The sequence below is a fragment of the Acinonyx jubatus genome, chromosome B3 (genome assembly GCF_027475565.1).
Source record: "Acinonyx jubatus isolate Ajub_Pintada_27869175 chromosome B3, VMU_Ajub_asm_v1.0, whole genome shotgun sequence".
In the NCBI taxonomy this organism is placed as follows: Eukaryota; Metazoa; Chordata; class Mammalia; order Carnivora; family Felidae; genus Acinonyx; species Acinonyx jubatus.
In genome coordinates this window covers 70,894,202-70,912,737 of record NC_069386.1, presented here as the reverse complement: position 1 = coordinate 70,912,737, position 18,536 = coordinate 70,894,202, and the positions used below count along the sequence as shown (strand labels likewise).

General features: G+C 50.0%; 1 protein-coding gene across 3 annotated transcripts; it reads left to right on the top strand.

Moving 5' to 3' along the window:
* The first annotated feature begins 3,051 nt into the window (after positions 1-3,051).
* SALL2 (spalt like transcription factor 2) lies at positions 3,052-18,536 on the top strand. 3 transcript variants are annotated; one of them, XM_027065377.2, is made up of 4 exons: positions 3,052-3,421; positions 13,675-13,992; positions 14,113-16,508; positions 16,968-18,536. In XM_027065377.2, exons 1-4 carry the CDS (start codon positions 3,349-3,351, stop codon positions 17,373-17,375), a joined length of 3,195 nt encoding a protein of 1,064 aa, XP_026921178.2. In that variant the 5' UTR covers positions 3,052-3,348; the 3' UTR covers positions 17,376-18,536. The 3 variants fall into 3 exon arrangements, with proteins under 3 accessions (XP_026921178.2, XP_053080238.1, XP_053080239.1); XM_053224263.1 differs by having other exon boundaries at positions 13,675-16,508; XM_053224264.1 differs by lacking the exon at positions 3,052-3,421 and adding an exon at positions 12,540-13,287 and having other exon boundaries at positions 13,675-16,508.

The window sequence follows — 18,536 nt, the reverse complement described above, 5'->3', positions numbered from 1 at the left end:
CTCCTCCTTTCATTTTCTCGCTCTTTCTCTCCCTCCCTGTCCCCCCTTCCCCTCCCCTCTCCACTTCACCACACACAGAAACCCCTTTTCAAAGGGGCTTTTTTCCAACTCAGTGAAGTAAAGTCTTTGCCCCTTTGTGGGGAAGGCTCATTAACATTCCCACAGCAGCATCTCTTCAAGGATTTTACTTTTGTAACTCTGTGGGGAGGTCAAGAGGCCACAGAGGAGAGGTAAAAGGAAAAAAATGGTAAATGGGGGAGGGCGGAAGAAAGGAGAGGAGGGGAAAGAGTCCTTCCTTTCACAATAAGGCCAGCAAAAAGGAGGGAGGGAAAAAACTAGGAAAAGACAAGACAGGCAAGACCCAGGAAGGACACAAATGTTGGACCCCCAATTCTGCCCTCAGACATCATAGACTCTTGCGAAGACCAGGAAGCTATATTATTTCTCTTGTTTCTTCCCCACCCCACCCCACCCCCCAAAATGGAAGTAAATGATGGAAACAGTAGGCTGAGAGAGACAGGATCCAATCTATTCCACTGAGGAATTAGAAGCTTCCCTGGTCTCAGGGTCCCCATTTCCCCTACAACAGCTTGGTGATAACTGCACCTGCCGCACAGAGAAGTTAACAGGATGAATTAGACAATGTCAGCAAGACTTCCAAGAGCGGAACATGAGGGAGCCACCCAGGGTCCTGACCCCGAAGAACAGGGAATATAATGGAGATTCGGTGAACGCCAAAGCAGAGATCAGAGGGCTTCCCAAACCCCTTCAGATGTGGGTACCTGCCTCCTCATTTCTCACCAGCAACCTTCCAGCCATCTGTTGCCTCTCTCTCCCTTTCTTAGCATTGTCACCCAGCCTGGACCTGGGTAAGGGAGGCAATCGGGGGAATTTTGCACCAGACACTGTGAGTGAGCTTGGTTTTATTTTTCTCTGAAGACGCAGCCATCAGAGATTTATATCACTAAACTCCAAAAGGGAAAAGAATTCTCACTTTCCTAATCGATGGTGTTTCAGACGCTCTCTCATCTCAGCCAGGAGAGTAAAAGGTAAATAAGATTAGGAGAGGACTTACTGCATCATAGGGAAGAGCTGGGACACAGCTGGATAGTCTATGCCCAGTAGCACAGTTTTACTCAGACACCATGGGACACCATGGCCAGAAATTAAAGAATAACTGAATCACCCTTAATGTGCAGGCTGAGAGCAGATACCTCGCTGGTTCCCAAATGATGTATTTTAGAGATGGAGAATTTTTCTTGATGTTTATTTTTGAGAGAGAGAGAGAGAGAGACAGCACAAGTGGGGGGGTCAGAGAGAGGGAGACACAGAATCTGAATCAGGCTCCAGGCTCTGAGCTGTCAGCACGGAGCCCGACGTGGGGCTGGAACCCACAAACCGTGAGATCATGACTTGAGCCAAAGTTGAACACTTAACCAACTGAGCCACCAGGAGCCCCTGTAGAATTTTTTTTTTTAATTTAAATTCTAGTTAGTTAACATACAGTGCAATATTGGTTTCAGCAGTAGAATTCAGGGATTCATCACCTCCACACAACAGCCAGTGTTCATCACAAGTACCCAACATCCATCTAACCCATCACCCTTCCTCCATCAACCCTCAGTTTGTTCTCTGTCTTTAAGAGTGTCTTGTGGTAAGTTTCCCTCTAGAGACAGAGACATTTTTCAAGGTCAAATATGATATCCACAAGGAAATTCTTTCTGCAGAATCCTTGTCAGTTTTCAGCCTCTGTGAGAAATTACTACAGAGAGCTTACCCATTTACTGGAAAGTCCATTACACTATTAGAAAGTTCCTTCATACTGAGCTGGAAGTGCCTCCTTGTAGATTCTACTCTGGAGTAGATAGGACTCATCTGTATCATCCTTTCAGATGTAGTATCCCTTCAGCACCAAGAGCTGTGATGTGGGAGAAACAAAAAAAGTCACTAGCTCTGTTGTTATTTTATTTTTTAATGTTTTTATTTTATTTTTGAGAGAGAGAGAGAGAGAGTACAAGCAGGGGAGGGGCATAGAGAGGGAGACACAGAATCTGAAGCAGGTTCCAGGCTCTGAATTGTCAGCACAGAGCCCACCACAGGGCTCAAACTCACGGACTGTGAGATCATGACCCGAGCCGAAGTAGGACACTCAACTGACTGAGCCACCCAGGAGCCCCATTATTTTAAATGAGATTCCTTAAGACCAATAACTTTTTTTTTTTCATGCTAGGAGCCTGGTACCTTTATTGTACCTTTAACAATATAGAGAAAAAAAATGCTAGCCTGCCATCAGATGTACCTGGCTTCCAGGCCTGCCTCTGTTACATGATGGCTGTGCAACCTTGGATAGATTACTTAACCTCGCTGAGCCTCTTGCTTATCTGCGAAGAAAGTCATCTCTGGAATGCCTGGTTGGCTCAGTTGGTTGAGCGGCTGACTCTTGATTTTGGCTCAGGTCATGATCTCACAGTTTTGTGGGATCGAGCTCCACATAGGGCTCTGCACTGGCAGCTTGGGAGTGTCTCTCTCTCTCTCTCTCTCAAAATAAATAAATAAACATTAAAAAATGAAAATAAAGAGAATCATCTATAAATAGGAGTGGTCAGAGCTGTAATATTCAAAATATGTCACGTATATGAAAATATCCTTTAAATTATAAAGACCCCTCTTTATATTTAGTTTTATTATAACGACTGTCCATCTACACTCAGTCTTTTCGCCAGCCTTTCATCTCCCCAGTTTCAACTGGCAGTAGCTGACTTCTTGGCCTCATAATCAGGATATACCAGAAAGTTCTAATTTCAGCTTTACACCCCAGAAGCAGTCGCATCATCAAACAAGGTGGCATCGAATCATGAGAGAACCAAAAAGCACTGTGGAGACCTGGGATGAAGAGTTAGAAAAACAAGCAGGGACATTTCCTGAACAGACAGCACAGGGAGAGGCCTGAGCCCTGGCAGTGAGGAGAGGGTTAAATCCTTCCCTCTGCAGTACAAAAGAAAAGAGTGTGCGGAAAGATTAGGATTTTTGCTTTTACAATGGGAGCTGCAGAAGCGTAGGGAAGAAGCTGAAGAAAAAAAAGGGGGCGTCTCCCCTTTAAAGACTTGCAGAGATTGAGAGAGAAAGAGAGAGAGAGAGAGAGAGAGAGAGAGTCAGGGACAGAGAATCAGAGGGAGCGCGGGCCAGTCTGTCTGTCTGTCTCTGGGAAGGGAGACCATCTCTGCTTCCCAGTGATTAGCACTGGGGGAGAGGCATCAGTTGGCTTCAGACCCAAGGGGAGACCAGACCAGGTCACCCCGGTTAGGACTAAGTGAGCTTTGCCCCTCCCTACCCCACCTCCACCCGGGAATGTCTCGGCGAAAGCAGCGGAAACCCCAACAGTTAATCTCGGACTGCGAAGGTCCCAGCGCGTCTGAGAACGGTGGGTGCCTGGGGAGGGGTGCGGGAGCCCTGAGTCCCAGCCCGTGTGGGTCAGGCCAGGGCAAGGGAGGGCACCCGGGCCACGGGTGAAGCCAGGGGAGGACTTGGTCATTGGGGGTTTGAAGAAGTTGGATGCAGAGAGTAGCCAGGCATTGACCTGTGCTGGGGGAGAAGCCCCGCTGCTTGGCTTTTCTCAGATTGGATTCTGTTTGTGTTTTCCTTGTTTTTCTCCGGATGAAATGGAGTTTTCAAACTGGCTCTGTCTCCCCACCCAAGAGTTTTCTCCTCAGGTCCCCCTGTGCTCACTGGTCTTTGTGTCGTTGCTAAGTAACCTCCTCAGACCTGGAGGCCAGTCTCTTAGGGGTGGGATTTTCCCCCCTTTTCTTTCTGGAGAGTTGGGTTGCAAGAGAATGAATTGGATAAACGTGAAGGTTCCCCTGAGGGAGAAGAGAAAAAAGTTTCTCATTGTTGGGCTGAGCTGAGAACAGATCAGAGCTCCCAGAGGGAGAGAGCTAATGTCGGTCAGATGCAGCCTGGCTTGGGGTGCGGATCCGTGTCACTTAGGGTAGAGGCTGGAGGAGAGGTCTGGATGAGGGACTCCCGTTTGTGCTTCAAGGGAGGCCACGCTGAAACAAAACAAAACAAAAGTATGAATTAAGGTACTTGCATCTGTTCTTAAAGTAACAGATTTTCTGGGGCGCCTGGCTGGCTCAGTAGGTAGAGCATGCAACTCTTGATCTTGGGGTCGTCAGTTCCAGCCCCGCACTGAGTGTAAAGATTACTAAAGGAATTAAATGAACTTAAAATAATAAAGTAATAGATTTTCTTTGTGGGGGGGGAGAATTTTATGTATTCCTATAAAAGTCCAGTCAGAGGCAGATAGTAGAGTAACTTGGGGTATTGAGAAGTGACATTGCCCAAAGTCTCAGAAACACTTAGAGCACTTTGTCAGGACCAAAACAGGTTTCCTGATGCTCTGGGCTAGTGGGCTCACTCTACTAAATTAGAATTTTTCAAATTTGCTTGAACGTGGATCCAGGGTAGAGTCTGGGAATCTATATCTTTGCAAGTGTCCAGGTAATTCTTAGGCTCAGGCAAGTTTTGGATATACTGTATCAGTATATGGCTATGTATGTTCACACTGTGAAAGTCTGGAAGTTCTGCCCCTCAGGGATAAACTATTTAGCAAACAGCTGACTCATTGGGCAGTGCAGTGTGGTACTAAGAACAAGGGTTCTAGCAAAAAAAAAAACAAAAACAAAACAAAACAAAACAAAACAAAAAAAAGAAAAACAAGGGTTCTGAAGCCACACTTTCAGGATTCAAATCCTGGTTAGCTGTGCAACTTGGGTTCGTTTACTTTGCCTCTCTGTGCCTGTTTCCTCATCTGTAAAATACTAGCTACCTCATTAGGTTATCATGAGGATTGGAATGAGTTAATAGGTGTAAAGCACTTGGAAAGATAAATAGCATAAATAAGTGCTCAATTTATGTGGTATAGTAGTCCCTAGCATAACTAAGTACTTAATGCATGTAAGTATTGTTATTATATGTGAGGACAGTGGCACTTCCTGCGAGGGCTGAAACCTGACCAAACCTCAGGCATCTCTTGGTGAACTTCAGTCCTTCTCTATGAGATGTGTGCATGAAAAGCTCTAGGATAATGTATTTGTAGTGACTAAAACTGAGTCATGGGTTAAATTTACCTTTCCACCTGTTGTTGTAAAAAAATGACCTGAGATGAAATCAGTGCTCCCCTGTGCTATGGAACAACTTTAACAGACATACTGTGTTTTGGGTAGAACACATTCTCCTCAAGTCACTGCTTTGCTGGGATCCCACTGTGCCCATATTTAGAGGTTCATGATGGTGGCATCCTTCCCTCCTGGGACACATTAGCCTTCCTTAATGCTGCTGCAGGCCGGATGTTTCCTCCTCCGGCTCTACAGGAGACTTCCCGTAGAGCCTCGGAGTTGCCTCTCAGTCCTGCTCCCCTGCTGGCTGGATTGTGGAACAATGCCGAACCCCTGCCCCCTCCAAGAGACAACTTCTCCTCTCCCCACACTTCCCAAGTCTGCTCACCCACTCCCCGTAGTACCACTGTTGACGAAGAGCTTGTGCAGGCGTCAAAAGAAATCTTTCACCACTGCCCTGAGTGGATTCTTAAGCCCCTTGTGCTATGGCTTCCACTTGGGGCTGTGAACACTCTGGGGCATGGGGTTGCTGCTACAGAGTCATCCCTGCAGAAACAGTGCAGGTTCACATCCGATGGCAGCAGCAAATTCCGGCTGAATTTTGCCTTTGACCAGAAATGTCAGAAACACAAAGGTAAGGAGTAAGAAAGCAGTAGTAACCTCTGAAGGTCTGCCTAAAGAAAGCAAAGGGCTTTCTGATCAGAATTCTCCGGGGCTACTTCCACGCCCTGCAGTGTCACCAAGTCACATCTGGAAGATGAGGTGGCTGTACCAGAGCAAACCTAAAATTCCTTCCTCCTCGTGTAAGACAGATAACTTTCCCATTCCCTCCTTTTCCATCGATACGGTTTCTATTTGCTTGTGTGATCTTCAGGCGGCTGACTTTTCCTTCTACCCCAGAAACATTTTTTTGTTCTGCATGCCCCCAAATTAGGGTAGGGAGGACTCTCTGTCCTCTGGTGTACCTGTGAAACTACGGGCTTCCTCATGAGCATCAGCAGACATTTATTTAGCAGGCTAGGGTGCAACCGAAGTTTTCAGGAGGCTTTGCCTTCTTTTGGGCAACGTTTACCATACGTGACAAGCAAATGCTCAGCCTTTGTCGCACATGTCCAAAGCCTCATCTCTTCAGTGACCTGAGACGTCACCAAGAAATGGTCTGAAAAACCTGTTTTCTAGCCCTGTTTTTGTTCAGCTTCCCAGACCAGAACACCAAAACCTGACAGAATAGTTACTGCACATAAGTGATGAGAAGGAAATAGTCTTTTTACTTAAAAACTCTGGAGAGAGAAAAAAAAATCTCTCTCCCCTACAGAGTCTAGAAATCTGGATTAGGAACATATGAGATGTGAATAGGGAAAACGTAAACTAGTACATCTGGGAAATGAAGGAAACGATCAGAAACCCAGATATTTAGTGAGAAGGAGAAACCAGGACAACAGCCAAACAGATCTAGAGGGAGAAATGGAAGCTGGCAGACAGCAACAGCAGCAAAAGGAGAAGGAAGGCAAAAAGAGAGTTCTGAGGGCTCTGATCTCTTTATATATGGATGTAGAGAGCATAATCCCTCAGGGTATTGAGCCTAAGCCTTTCAGCCCTAGGTACCCCTGGGTCAAAAAGAAAATATTTCTGAGTAGATAGAAAGTAACTCGGGCCAGGTGCAATATGGAGCACTGGATCAGGAAGCAGGAAACCTGGGTTGTTTTTTTTTTTTAATTAAAAAAAATTTTAAGTTTATTTATTTTTGACAGAGAGTGAGCATCAGCTGGGGAGGGGCAGAGAGAGAGGGAGACACAGAATCCGAAGCAGGCTCCAGGCTCTTAGCTGTCAGCACGGAGGCTGACACGGGGCTCAAACTCATGAACTGTGAGATCATGACCTGGCCCGAAGTCAGACGCCCAACCGACTGAGCCACCCAGGCACCCCGGAAGCCTGGGTTTTAATCCAGCTTTGACCTTGAAGCTACATGACCTTGGATGAATCCATTCTTCCCCCGGGGCTTCAGTTATTGGTCTTTAAATAATAGCACTTCTAGGGGTGCACCTGAGTGACTCAGTCAGTTGAGCGTCTGACTTTGGCTCAGATCATGATCTCACAGTTCATGGGTTTGAGCCTGTGTCAGGTTCAGTACTGACAGTTCAGAGCCTGGAACCTGCTTCAGATTCTGTGTCTCCCTCTTTCTCTGCCCCTCCCCTGCTTGTGCACTGTCTCTCTTGCTCTCAAAAATAAATAAACGTTAAAAAAATTTAAATGATAGAACTTCTTGCCAATATTTCGGGAACATTTACTATTTGGCAGGTACTATGCTAGCCCTGCACATATTTCCCCTTGATTCCTCCCAACTCTATTATTATCTCCATTCAATTTGTTTTAAGTTCATTTATCTATTTATTTGAAAGACATCGCGTGCAGGGGAGGGGCAGAGAGAGAAGGAGAGAGAATCCCAAGCGGGTTCCATACCGCCAACACAGAGCCCAACCCAGGGCTCAAACCCATGAACCATAACATCATGACCTGAGGTAAAACCAAGAGTTGGACCCCCAACTGACAGAGCCAACCAGGTGCATCTCCATTCATTTTTTTTTTTTTTGAATGTGTGGTAAAATATACATAACAAAATTTACCATTTTAACCACTTTTAAGCATATGACTCAGTGATTAAGTATATTCACAATGTTGTGCAACCATTACCACCATCCATCTCCAAAACTCTTTCATCTTTTAAAATTGAAATCCTTGGGGCGCCTGGGTGGCTCAGTCAGTTGAGTGTCCGACTTCGGCTCAGGTCATGATCTCACAGTCTGTGAGTTCGAGCCCCGTATCGGGCTCTGTGCTGACGGCTCAGAGCCTGGAGCCTGCTTCCGATTCTGTGTCTCCCTCTCTCTCTGCCCCTTCCCTGCTCATGCTCTGTCTCTCTCTGTCTCAAAAATAAATAAAAACATTACGAAAAAAAAATAAAAAATAAATAAAATAAAATAAAACTGAAATCCTATACCCATTAAACAATAATTCCCCATTCCCTTCGCTCTGCAGCCCCTAGCAATCACCATCCTATTTTCTGTCTCTATAAGTTTACCAATTCTAGGTACCTCATATAAAGGAATTACACAATATTTGTCCTTTTGTGTCTTGCTTGTCTCACCATGTTTTCAAGGCTCATCCTTGTTGTAGCATCTATAAGAATTTCAGTCCCTTTTGAAGTTATACCCCCATTTTATTTTATTATTTTTTAATGTTTATTTATTTTTAGAGAGTGAGTGAGTGAATGAGTAGTGGAGGAGGTGCAGAGAGAGCAGGCTCCTCACTGTTGGCACAGAGCCAAACGTGGGGCTCGAACCCACAAACTGTGAGATCATGACCTGAGCCAAAATCAAGAGTCAGATGCTTAACCGACTGAGCCATCCAAGCACACTATCCCCATTTTATTTTTATTTTTTATTTTATTTATTTTTTAAGTAGGCTTCCTGCCCAGCACAGAGCCCAACATGGGGCTTGAACTCACGATCATCTTGAGATCAAGACCTGAGCTGAGATCCAGAGTCTGACACTTAACAGACTGAGCCACCCAGGTGCCCCTATGTCCCTCATTTTAAAGAGAAATCCAAACCTTAGAGAAATAGAGAAACTTTCCCAAGATCACAAAGATCTTGAAAGTGCTGGGACGATAACTCAGTCCTGTTTGATTCAGAGCTGGCACTGTTTTTTTTTTTTTTTAAGTTCATTTATTTATTTTGAGAGAGAGATTGAGAGAGTCCCAAGCGGGGTCCGTGCTGTCAGCACAGAGCCCAATGCAGGGCTCACAAACTGTGAGATTGAGACCTGGCGCTGAGATCCAGAGTCAGACGCTTAACCACCTAAACCACCCAGGCACCCCAAAGCTGCCACTCTCAATCACTGTGCTGGGGGGGGGGGGGGCGGGGAAGATCAGATCTCTGAAGTCCTTACCAGGAGCAAAAGAGTATGAATTCTTTGCTAAATGCTGAGTCCTTTGATGTCAGAAAAATGTCTCTTAAAAAACCTTTTCGGTGTTTGATCTAAAATATTCCTGTTTAGGAAACAAACATATTTTTCTCACTTAACATCCCATGTACAAATTATCATGCCTGTTTGCCTACGACATTGCACAGGTCACAGATGCATTACTAGGTGTGGGTGGCCTGGCAGAAGAGTGTGTGTGTGTGTATTTAGGAGAGAGAAGTGACAAAGAGAAGATAGGACATTCTCCCTTAGAAGTAGTCTATAGCAACAGTGCAGCAGTTACAGAATCCATTCATGTTAGCATTGGCCCAATGCTAACAGTAAGTTTAGGCAGGTGCTGACATAGTATACTTTGTTTCTTCAGTGGCTGGACGATGCTTGAACTGTGTGTAGAACAAAGCCTTTATCTTAAAATTAGAAATATAGCTCAAGAGGCGCCTGGGTGGCTCAGTCGGTTGAGCCTCCGACTTCAGCTCAGGTCACGATCTCACGGTTTGTGAGTTCGAGCCCCGAGTCAGGCTCTGGGCTGATGGCTCAGAGACTGGAGCCTGTTTCCGATTCTGTGTCTCCCTCTCTCTCTGCCCCTTCCCCGTTCATGCTCTGTCTCTCTCTGTCTCAAAAATAAATAAACATTTAAAAAAATTAAAAAAAAAAGAAATATAGCTCAAGATGCACATACCCTGGGAAAGGCAATGCAGTCACTTAAATTCACAGTCAGGTGTAAATCGTTATCAAAATCTGTTCATGGAAGCTGGATACGAGAGAGCTGACCTCTCTCTGCCGGCAGAGCAGAGAGGGAGCCAGACAGGAAGATTTGGCCCTGGGCAGCTGGTTTTGCCTCTGTCCTAATTTGGGCCAGGTAAGATTTGTGAGCCACAGGGTAGAAGGTTCCCTGGGAAGAGCAGTCCTCTGAAAGGTACCGTGGCTCTCATCCTTCCTGTACACTGGAATCGCCTGAGGAATTTTATAAACACACTGATACCTGGATGCCACCCTCAGGGATTCTGAACTAATTGATCTGGGGTGTGGCCTGGATATTGGATGTTTCAAAGCTCTCCCAGTATTTTTAATGGGCAGCAAAGTTTGAGAACCGCTTTTTCAACTCTACCATTCTGCTGTGTACTCCGCACCTAATTTTCTTTGTTCTCCCAAGCCTAGAGCCGCAGTTTAGAGAGCTACCTGGTTTCCCTTTTCATTGTTATTCTGGCTCCTTATAAATTTAAACAAGCATGTCCAGGTCTTAGTCCCTACATCCATCCCAGACTTTGCCTGTGACCCAGGATAGCTTACCTACCCTTATCTGCTATCTAGGGACACCATTACCAGCTTAGTTTATTCCTGTGTTTATGACTTCATTCGTGTGTCTGCCTAAGAATCCTGCCCCCCTTTTCAGGATAGGCAGTGAGTGCAAAGTGCTGAGAAATACAGGGTTCCTCTTACAGGTGGCTGTTGATCCGTCACCTTTCAGCAGGGACTAAATTTACCTTAAAGAAGAGTGCAGGTCAAATTACCCATCAGAAAGCAAGTTTCATTAAAGAGCAAGAAAGGGGACAGTGTTTCCCAGGAGAAGATGAAAAGAAAAGGATTTCTTTTCTTGTCGGAAGACTTGACAAAACAGCAACTTGATATCAAATGTTCAATGCTAATTAACAAATGCTGGGTAGAAAGCTTCCACCTGATTCCCTCTCCCTTACTGAGGCCAGAGAGCAAATGGCAGGTAGGAGCTACACAGGGCCCTTTCTCTGGCGTTAGAGAAGCCACACAATGTTGGTGTGCTTGAGAAAGCACTGGACAGGAGTCAAAATTCTGAATGCTTGCTTCACTGAATTTCTGTGTGAACTTGGGAAAGTCACTTATCCTCTCCAAGCTTCAATTTCCTGCTCTGTAAAAATAAACAACACTGCATGAACCTGTGGCTTTCCATAACTGAAATAGATCCCCCCTCTCCCTCGTTGTAAGGGTCAGTCCTGAAAGCACAGAGCCCATCTTTTTCAGAGCTGTCGTTCATAATATTTAGATATTCATGATTATGTAAAGTTTCAAAACATAATTCGGTAAAATGTTTTTGATTTAAAAAGACAGCAAAATTCGTGTTGAACAGTGAAGTGGATGGTGCCAACATTAGGTCCAAAAAAGACTCCTCCAGAAAAGATTCCTTGCCACTGGCATATGCCAATATTAACCAATGTCTTACCTCAGAAATTAATAAGATGATGGGGCATCTGGGTGGCTCACTCGGTTAAGCGTCGGACTTCGGCCCAGGTAACGATCTCATGGTTCTTGAGTTCAAGCCCCGCGTCGGGCTCAGAGCCTGGAGCCTGCTTTGGATCCTGTGTCTCCCTCTATCTCTGCCCCTCACCCCACTCACACACACTCTCTCTCTCTCTCAAAAACAAATATTTTTAAAAATTAAAAAAAAGAAATTAATAAGATAGTAAGTAACATGAAAAACTGATCTAATTTTAGCAAATGTGCATTTTAGGTTATTTTCATTGTTTTGCTACTGACAATGTAAATTCTCTAACCCATAATATTTGGGACTCCCCCCCCAAATTTAAAGTCCCGTGTGTTCATATTAACATGATTTGTCAAGAGTTTTCCACATTTTTGTCACCACAATATTTCTCTGAGAAAGACAGCACAGCTACAATCTTACCACTCTACAAAATGAAAATGGTGGCATGATTAACCACTGTGCCTCAATTTACCAGCCAGGCAACGATAGAGCTGGGATTAGAACGTCGTGGGTTTACTGATGCCGAGGCAAACCACAAAACTAAGGACTTGGGGGGGTCACTTCCTGTAAGTAAGATTAAACTCTTTCCCGAGGTGGAAACCCTATTAAGACGCATTTCAAGGTAGAAAGAGAACGCAGAGTATCTGGTCTAAGAGACATCATACCCCTACTTATCCCGTCTGACTACGAGGTGGCCTCTGTGGCGGTGAGCTAGTGTTATGTCCTTTCTAGGCATTCAAACCAGCTTGGGGCTGAAAGGGCTTTCCGCCCAGAGAGGCTGCCTCGTAGCTCCCACTGCATTTTCTCCATTGTTTCAGGAATTCCCTTCCCCCCAGGTTAGAGCTAGGTGGGCCTCTGTAGGCCCCTGCAGGCCAGCGTCTCCCCGGACGCAACTGTCCTTAACAGTGGCAGTGTGCCCTGTGCTGCACGAGAAGGGCAATGGAGGAAGACGACGGGCAGGGAAGAGCTATTAAAGAGGAGGTGCTCCGGGAATAAGCACGAAGTCTATAAATCAGGTGTAAGCCCGGTGATCTGTGGAGTAACTTGCATTGGGCTATTCTGAGGGGGAGGGGGAGGGAGTGAAGGGGCTCAATGTTCCTCAGAGAGGAGGGTCCTGAAATGACTTCCTTGGAAATTATGCCTTGCAGCCTCCCACCCTGAGAAACTTCTTTTGTGGAGGGGGATGGGGGTAGGGTGGGAATAAAGATGAGGAAGACTGGACAAAACTTGGGGTATTTAGGGGTGCGGGTTTTGATAAGGCGTGGATGTCCTGGGCTCCCCTCCCCCTCTGGCCCTCAGAACCTCTGAGATCAGACCACCCTCTCTGGAGTCCACGTTTTCCAGGCTCAGCGGATCCTTTATCCAAAGAAAAATAAGAGAAGCCTATCGCTTTGCTCTATTGAGCAGAGCTGTGTTTCCCACTGTGCCCCCTTGAGCCCGAGGGGGGTGGGGGCAGGTCTAGGCAAAGCCATCTGGAGAAGGGGGGGAGCTGGCAGAGGGCGAGGGAAGGTGGACCCCACCACGCCCCACAAGCACCTGTCACTGAGCCTCCGGAAACCTGCTAGGCTCTGGGCTCCCGCCCCACACACCCACCTCCCACTCCCCGCTCCTGCCCGGCTCCCCAGCAGCTCCTCCCCCATCTCCCCTCTCCTAGCTTTCTCGCTCCAGCTCCTCCCCTCCTCCGCGCCTCCTCGCTCCCCTCCCCCTCCTCCGCGGCTCCCTGCCCCCGCCGCCGCCGCCGCCGCCGCCGCGGATCTCCATCTCCGCAGTCTGGGCCGCTGGGTGCAGAGGCTGCCGCACCCCGGCGGCCACCGCCGCCTCCCCCCATCCCGATACCCATTGTCTCCCATTCTACCCTGCCCTCCACCCCACCCCCCCCCGTCCCTACAACCATGGCGCACGAAACCGGGAGGAGCTCTCGTCTCGGGGGGCCCTGCGGGGAGCCGGCGGAGCTTGGAGGTGCGGTAGGGCCCTGCCTGGGCAGGGGTGGGGGCGGAGGGCACGCGCGCGGGGTGAGGGACTTCTCAGCGGACGGGATAAAATGCACGATTCTCTGCGTAGGGCCCCTGCTCACACCCATTCCTTGCGCCCGCGGGTGGCCCGGGGTTGGGGGGTGGGGGACCGGCAGGCGGAGGCAGGAGCTTGAGCGTGCCTGCTCCCCTGCCCCCATGCTGGGGTGTTTCGTGTCCGGACGGGTCACCACTGAGCTCTAGCCTTCGGCTTGGCCTGATGGTGAGCTCATCTCCCCACCCCCCACCAAGCGTTTACTGGGCTCCTTGTTAATTAGAGCCTTCGCCTGCCCATCCCAGCCGCACCACCCACGCTCTCTCCTTGTCTTCTCCCTAGGTGATGCTAGCGAGGAGGACCACCCCCAAGTCTGTGCCAAGTGCTGCGCACAATTCACTGACCCAACTGAATTCCTCGCCCATCAGAATGCGTGTTCTACTGACCCCCCTGTAATGGTGATAATTGGGGGCCAGGAGAACCCCAGCAACTCTTCGACCTCTTCTGAACCCCGGGCTGAGGGCCAAACTAGCCCCCAGGTCATGGAGGCAGAGCACAACAACCCTCCGGATTCTGGGTCCTCTGTGCCCACAGATCCCACCTGGGGCCCTGAGCGGAGAGTAGAGGAGCCTGCCGGGCACTTCCTGGTCGCTGCCACAGGTACGGCAGCGGGGGGAGGCGGGGGCCTGATCTTGGCTAGTCCCAAGCTGGGAGCGACCCCATTACCTCCAGAGTCCACCCCCGCACCCCCCCCTCCTCCTCCTCCACCTCCGCCCCCAGGTGCAGGCAGCGGCCACTTGAACATCCCTCTGATCTTGGAAGAGCTGCGGGTGCTACAGCAGCGGCAGATCCATCAGATGCAGATGACTGAGCAAATCTGCCGCCAGGTGCTGCTGCTTGGCTCCTTAGGCCAGACAGTGGGCACCCCTGCCAGTCCCTCCGAGTTACCTGGGGCAGGGACTGCCTCCTCCACCAAGCCCCTGCTTCCCCTCTTCAGCCCCATCAAGCCTGTCCAGACCACCAAGACCCTGGCACCTTCCTCCTCCTCTTCCTCCTCCTCCTCCTCCTCCTCGGGGGCAGAAACGCCCAAGCAGGCTTTCTTCCATCTTTACCATCCACTGGGGTCACAGCACCCTTTTTCTGCCGGAGGGGTTGGGCGCAGCCACAAACCCGCCCCCGCCCCCTCCCCAGCCCTGCCAGGCAGCACAGATCAGCTGATTGCCTCGCCTCACCTGGCGTTCCCAGGCACCACGGGACTCTTGGCAGCACAGTGTCTTGGGGCAGCTCGAGGCCTCGAGGCTGCTGCCTCCCCAGGGCTCCTGAAGCCAAAGAATGGAAGTGGTGAGCTGGGCTACGGGGAAGTGATGGGTCCCTTGGAGAAGCCTGGCGGACGGCACAAGTGCCGCTTCTGTGCCAAAGTATTTGGCAGTGACAGTGCCCTGCAGATCCACCTGCGCTCCCACACGGGTGAGAGGCCCTATAAGTGTAATGTCTGTGGCAACCGCTTCACCACCCGCGGCAACCTCAAAGTGCATTTTCACCGGCATCGCGAGAAGTACCCGCACGTGCAGATGAACCCTCACCCGGTGCCCGAGCACCTAGACTATGTCATCACCAGCAGCGGCCTGCCCTATGGTATGTCCGTGCCGCCGGAGAAGGCCGAGGAAGAGGTGGCCGTGCCAGGCGGGGGCGTGGAACGCAAGCCGCTGGTGGCCTCCACTACAGCACTTAGTGCCACCGAGAGCCTGACGCTGCTCTCCACCGGTGCGGGCACAGCCACGGCTCCCGCGCTCCCTGCTTTCAATAAGTTTGTGCTCATGAAGGCAGTAGAGCCAAAGAGTAAAGCCGATGAAAATACCCCTCCGGGGAGCGAGGGCTCAGCGATCGCCGGGGTGGCAGAAAGCGGCACGGCGACCCGAATGCAGCTGAGTAAGCTGGTGACTTCGCTGCCCAGCTGGGCGCTGCTCACCAACCACTTTAAGTCCACAGGTAGCTTCCCCTTCCCCTATGTGCTAGAGCCCTTGGGGGCCTCCCCCTCTGAGACCTCAAAGCTGCAGCAACTGGTAGAAAAGATTGATCGGCAGGGAGCCGTGGCAGTGGCGTCTACTGCCTCGGGCGCCCCCACCACTTCCGCGCCCGCGACCTCAACCGCTGCGGCATCTGGGCCTAACCAGTGTGTCATCTGCCTCCGGGTGCTGAGCTGTCCTCGGGCCCTGCGCCTGCATTACGGCCAACACGGAGGTGAGCGGCCCTTCAAATGCAAAGTGTGTGGCAGAGCTTTCTCCACGCGAGGCAATCTGCGTGCACATTTCGTGGGCCACAAGGCCAGTCCGGCAGCCCGGGCCCAGAACTCCTGCCCCATCTGCCAGAAGAAGTTCACTAACGCCGTGACTCTGCAGCAGCATGTTCGGATGCACCTGGGGGGCCAGATCCCCAACGGTGGCACCACGCTCTCGGAAGGCGGGGGAGCTGCCCAGGAGAATGGCTCCGAGCAGTCCACAGTCTCCGGGGTGGGGACCTTCCCCCAGCAGCCGTCCCAGCAGCCATCCCCAGAAGAGGAGCTGTCTGAAGAGGAGGAAGAGGACGAGGAAGAGGAAGAAGACGTGACTGATGAAGATTCCCTGGCAGGGAGGGGCTCAGAGAGCGGAGGTGAGAAGGCGATATCAGTGCGAGGCGATTCGGAAGAGGCGTCTGGGGCAGAGGAGGAAGTGGGGACAGCGGTGGCGGCGGCGGCCACGTCTGGGAAGGAGATGGATAGCAGTGAGAAGGTGATTCAGCAGCCTTCCCTGCCGCCCCCTCCACCACCACCCGACAGCCTGGATCAAACACGGCCCATGGAGCAGGGAGGCAGCGATGCCGCAGGAGGCATGGAAGAGGGGGGCAAACCAGAGAGGAGCTCGAGCCCACCGTCAGCACACACCCGGGAAGGGGAAGGCGGCGGCGGCACCTTGGCGGAGGAGCTGAGCACGCAGGAGGCGATGAGAAAGGAGCCGGGAGAGAGCAGCAGCAGAAAGGCCTGTGAGGTGTGTGGGCAGACCTTTCCCGCCCAGGCAGCCCTGGAGGAGCATCAGAAGACCCACCCCAAGGAGGGGCCGCTCTTCACTTGTGTGTTCTGCAGGCAGAGCTTTCTCGAGCGGGCTGTCCTCAAGAAGCATATGCTGCTGGCTCACCACCAGGTACAACCCTTTGCTCCCCACGGCCCTCAGAATATTGCTGCTCTTTCCTTGGTCCCAGGCTGTTCACCGTCCATCACATCCCCTGGGCTCTCCCCCTTTCCCCGAAAAGATGACCCCACCATCCCATGAGCCTGTTTTCCTGCTCATGACCCAGGGAGCAGAAACCGAGAGCTCTGTAGAAGCACCTCCACAGGATTTACGAGCCCTTATTTGTCTTTTTTCTCTGAGTCCTTCTGTGGTACATCCCCCGTGGCTTCTCTCTAGTCCCTGAGCTTGGAAATGGCTGTGCTTGCCAGGCGGATGGCCCCCTGATGAATTTTTTCTTCCCTCTTCACTCACTGTACCTGAGGAAAATAGTTTCTCTGCAGCTTTCACATTCCCAAGGGGATCCCCCTCCAGCTTCCCTGGGGTGACCCCTCTCCCCCCTCTCCTTTCTTCCTCTCCCTTTCCCTTTGGCAGGTGCACCTGAGCACCCACATTTGGAACTGCAGCCCAGCCCGAAGGGGCCGGCAGCTGTCCCTGGAGGGCCCAGTGCCACTCCTCTCTGGTGACCAGGTCAACCTGCAGGACTTCCTGTCCCAGGATGTTCCTGCCCAACTGGTGAGGGTAGGTCCCCTGTCTTTCTGGAACCAGTACACAGCTTTCCTGTCAAGGGACCTGCTCACCAAGCCCCGGAGTTCCGGCTCCACCTCCACTACCAGTTTAGGTCTGGCACCACCAGTGCTGTTTGGCCCAGGAACTGTGGCTGGGAACGTGCCTCCAGCAATGGGGTCCAGAGAGGCCAAGGAGAAGAGAGCCCCCCTCTTCCTATTTCGGTCTCCTGCATCCAAGGCAGTGCCTGAGAAGCCCGTCAGAGAAGAAAAGTAGCAAACTGTACATTTCTTCTTTTCCCTGCTCTGGAAGGTGCCAGCAATGAAGATACAACAATATCTGTATCTGGTGGCTCAGCCCTAAGGGGTAGGGAGAAACGAAGAGCATATAGGACATTCTTCCCAGTAAACTCCCATTCAGGCAAAGGTGTTGGCTGGTCAGTTTGCCAAGACACCTCCAGCTTCTCCTGTTCCTTCATCATGGCCTGTCAAAGTTAGGAAACGAGCAGATGTCTTAGCAGCAGGTGTCTCGTGGGATCTTTTGGGAAATGTGAAGTTCATGTCTTTAACAAGCATTATTGGTGAGGGTCATTGAAGGAGGAATGATGGAGAGTTGAAGAGCGTTGCTAAAGCATAGGGCTTGCTGGGAACACGTGAGGTTAAGAAAGGGGCATGATGTGAGGGAGGGGACCTCGAATTCTCGATTGGATGGGTCTCACGAATGTTCTTTTGGACTGTTAGTGACTTAGTGTGCAGCAATGCACCTCAGGTCATAGGGGATTTCCTAGCACTAGTGTGCTTCTAGTTTTAGATAACTCCCTACTTTGTACCCTGGCCCCTTGTATTTTCCTTGTCTTCCTTTCTCAAGGCCTGTTTCCTCCCCATTTTGCCTGTCTATGGACCAGGGCTTATGTCTTTGCCACCGTCTGGTTCTTAGAGTCCCAGACCTTGGGAGATGAGCTCTAGGTGGTTTTCTCCCTGCCTCTCCGTCTTGTAATGAGATGTAGTATTTACTCTTAACATAGGATCATTTGGAACAGGAGTCCTGAGGGGGAGAGAGTGAGGGTTCTGCTATTGATTGACTTGAATGATGGTTTCTCCTCCAAAGGTATAGGCTCCAGAGCTTCCTAACATAGTAAAATGTGAAGAGCAGACAAGGGAGATATTAGTGTCTTTCCCTTTTCATTAAAAGTGTTTTAACCAAATATTTGTGTGTTTTTCCTTATTTCATGACTAAATAGCCAGCTGGGGTGTGATACGGGCATTCCCTAACATTGAGATTCCCTTCCCACCTACATCTCCTGCCAAAGCTGAACATATGGTGTTGAAATATTTAATTTATTCAGTCTTGTCCTAAAACAACCTCCAGTGAATGTAATTTCCCTGTGGAAATGGAGTTTATGTTCTCAAAAAGTAAACGATTTGTCCGTTGTGTGCA

Bases quoted from the DNA above. Each gene is read 5' to 3' on its own strand.
- SALL2 (XM_053224263.1), top strand. From the start codon at position 3,349: ATGTCTCGGCGAAAGCAGCGGAAACCCCAACAGTTAATCTCGGACTGC. The intron at 3,422-13,674 runs GTGGGTGCCTGG...TCTTCTCCCTAG, and splicing joins TCCCAGCGCGTCTGAGAACG to GTGATGCTAGCGAGGAGGAC. The intron at 16,509-16,967 runs GTACAACCCTTT...TCCCTTTGGCAG, and splicing joins TGCTGCTGGCTCACCACCAG to GTGCACCTGAGCACCCACAT.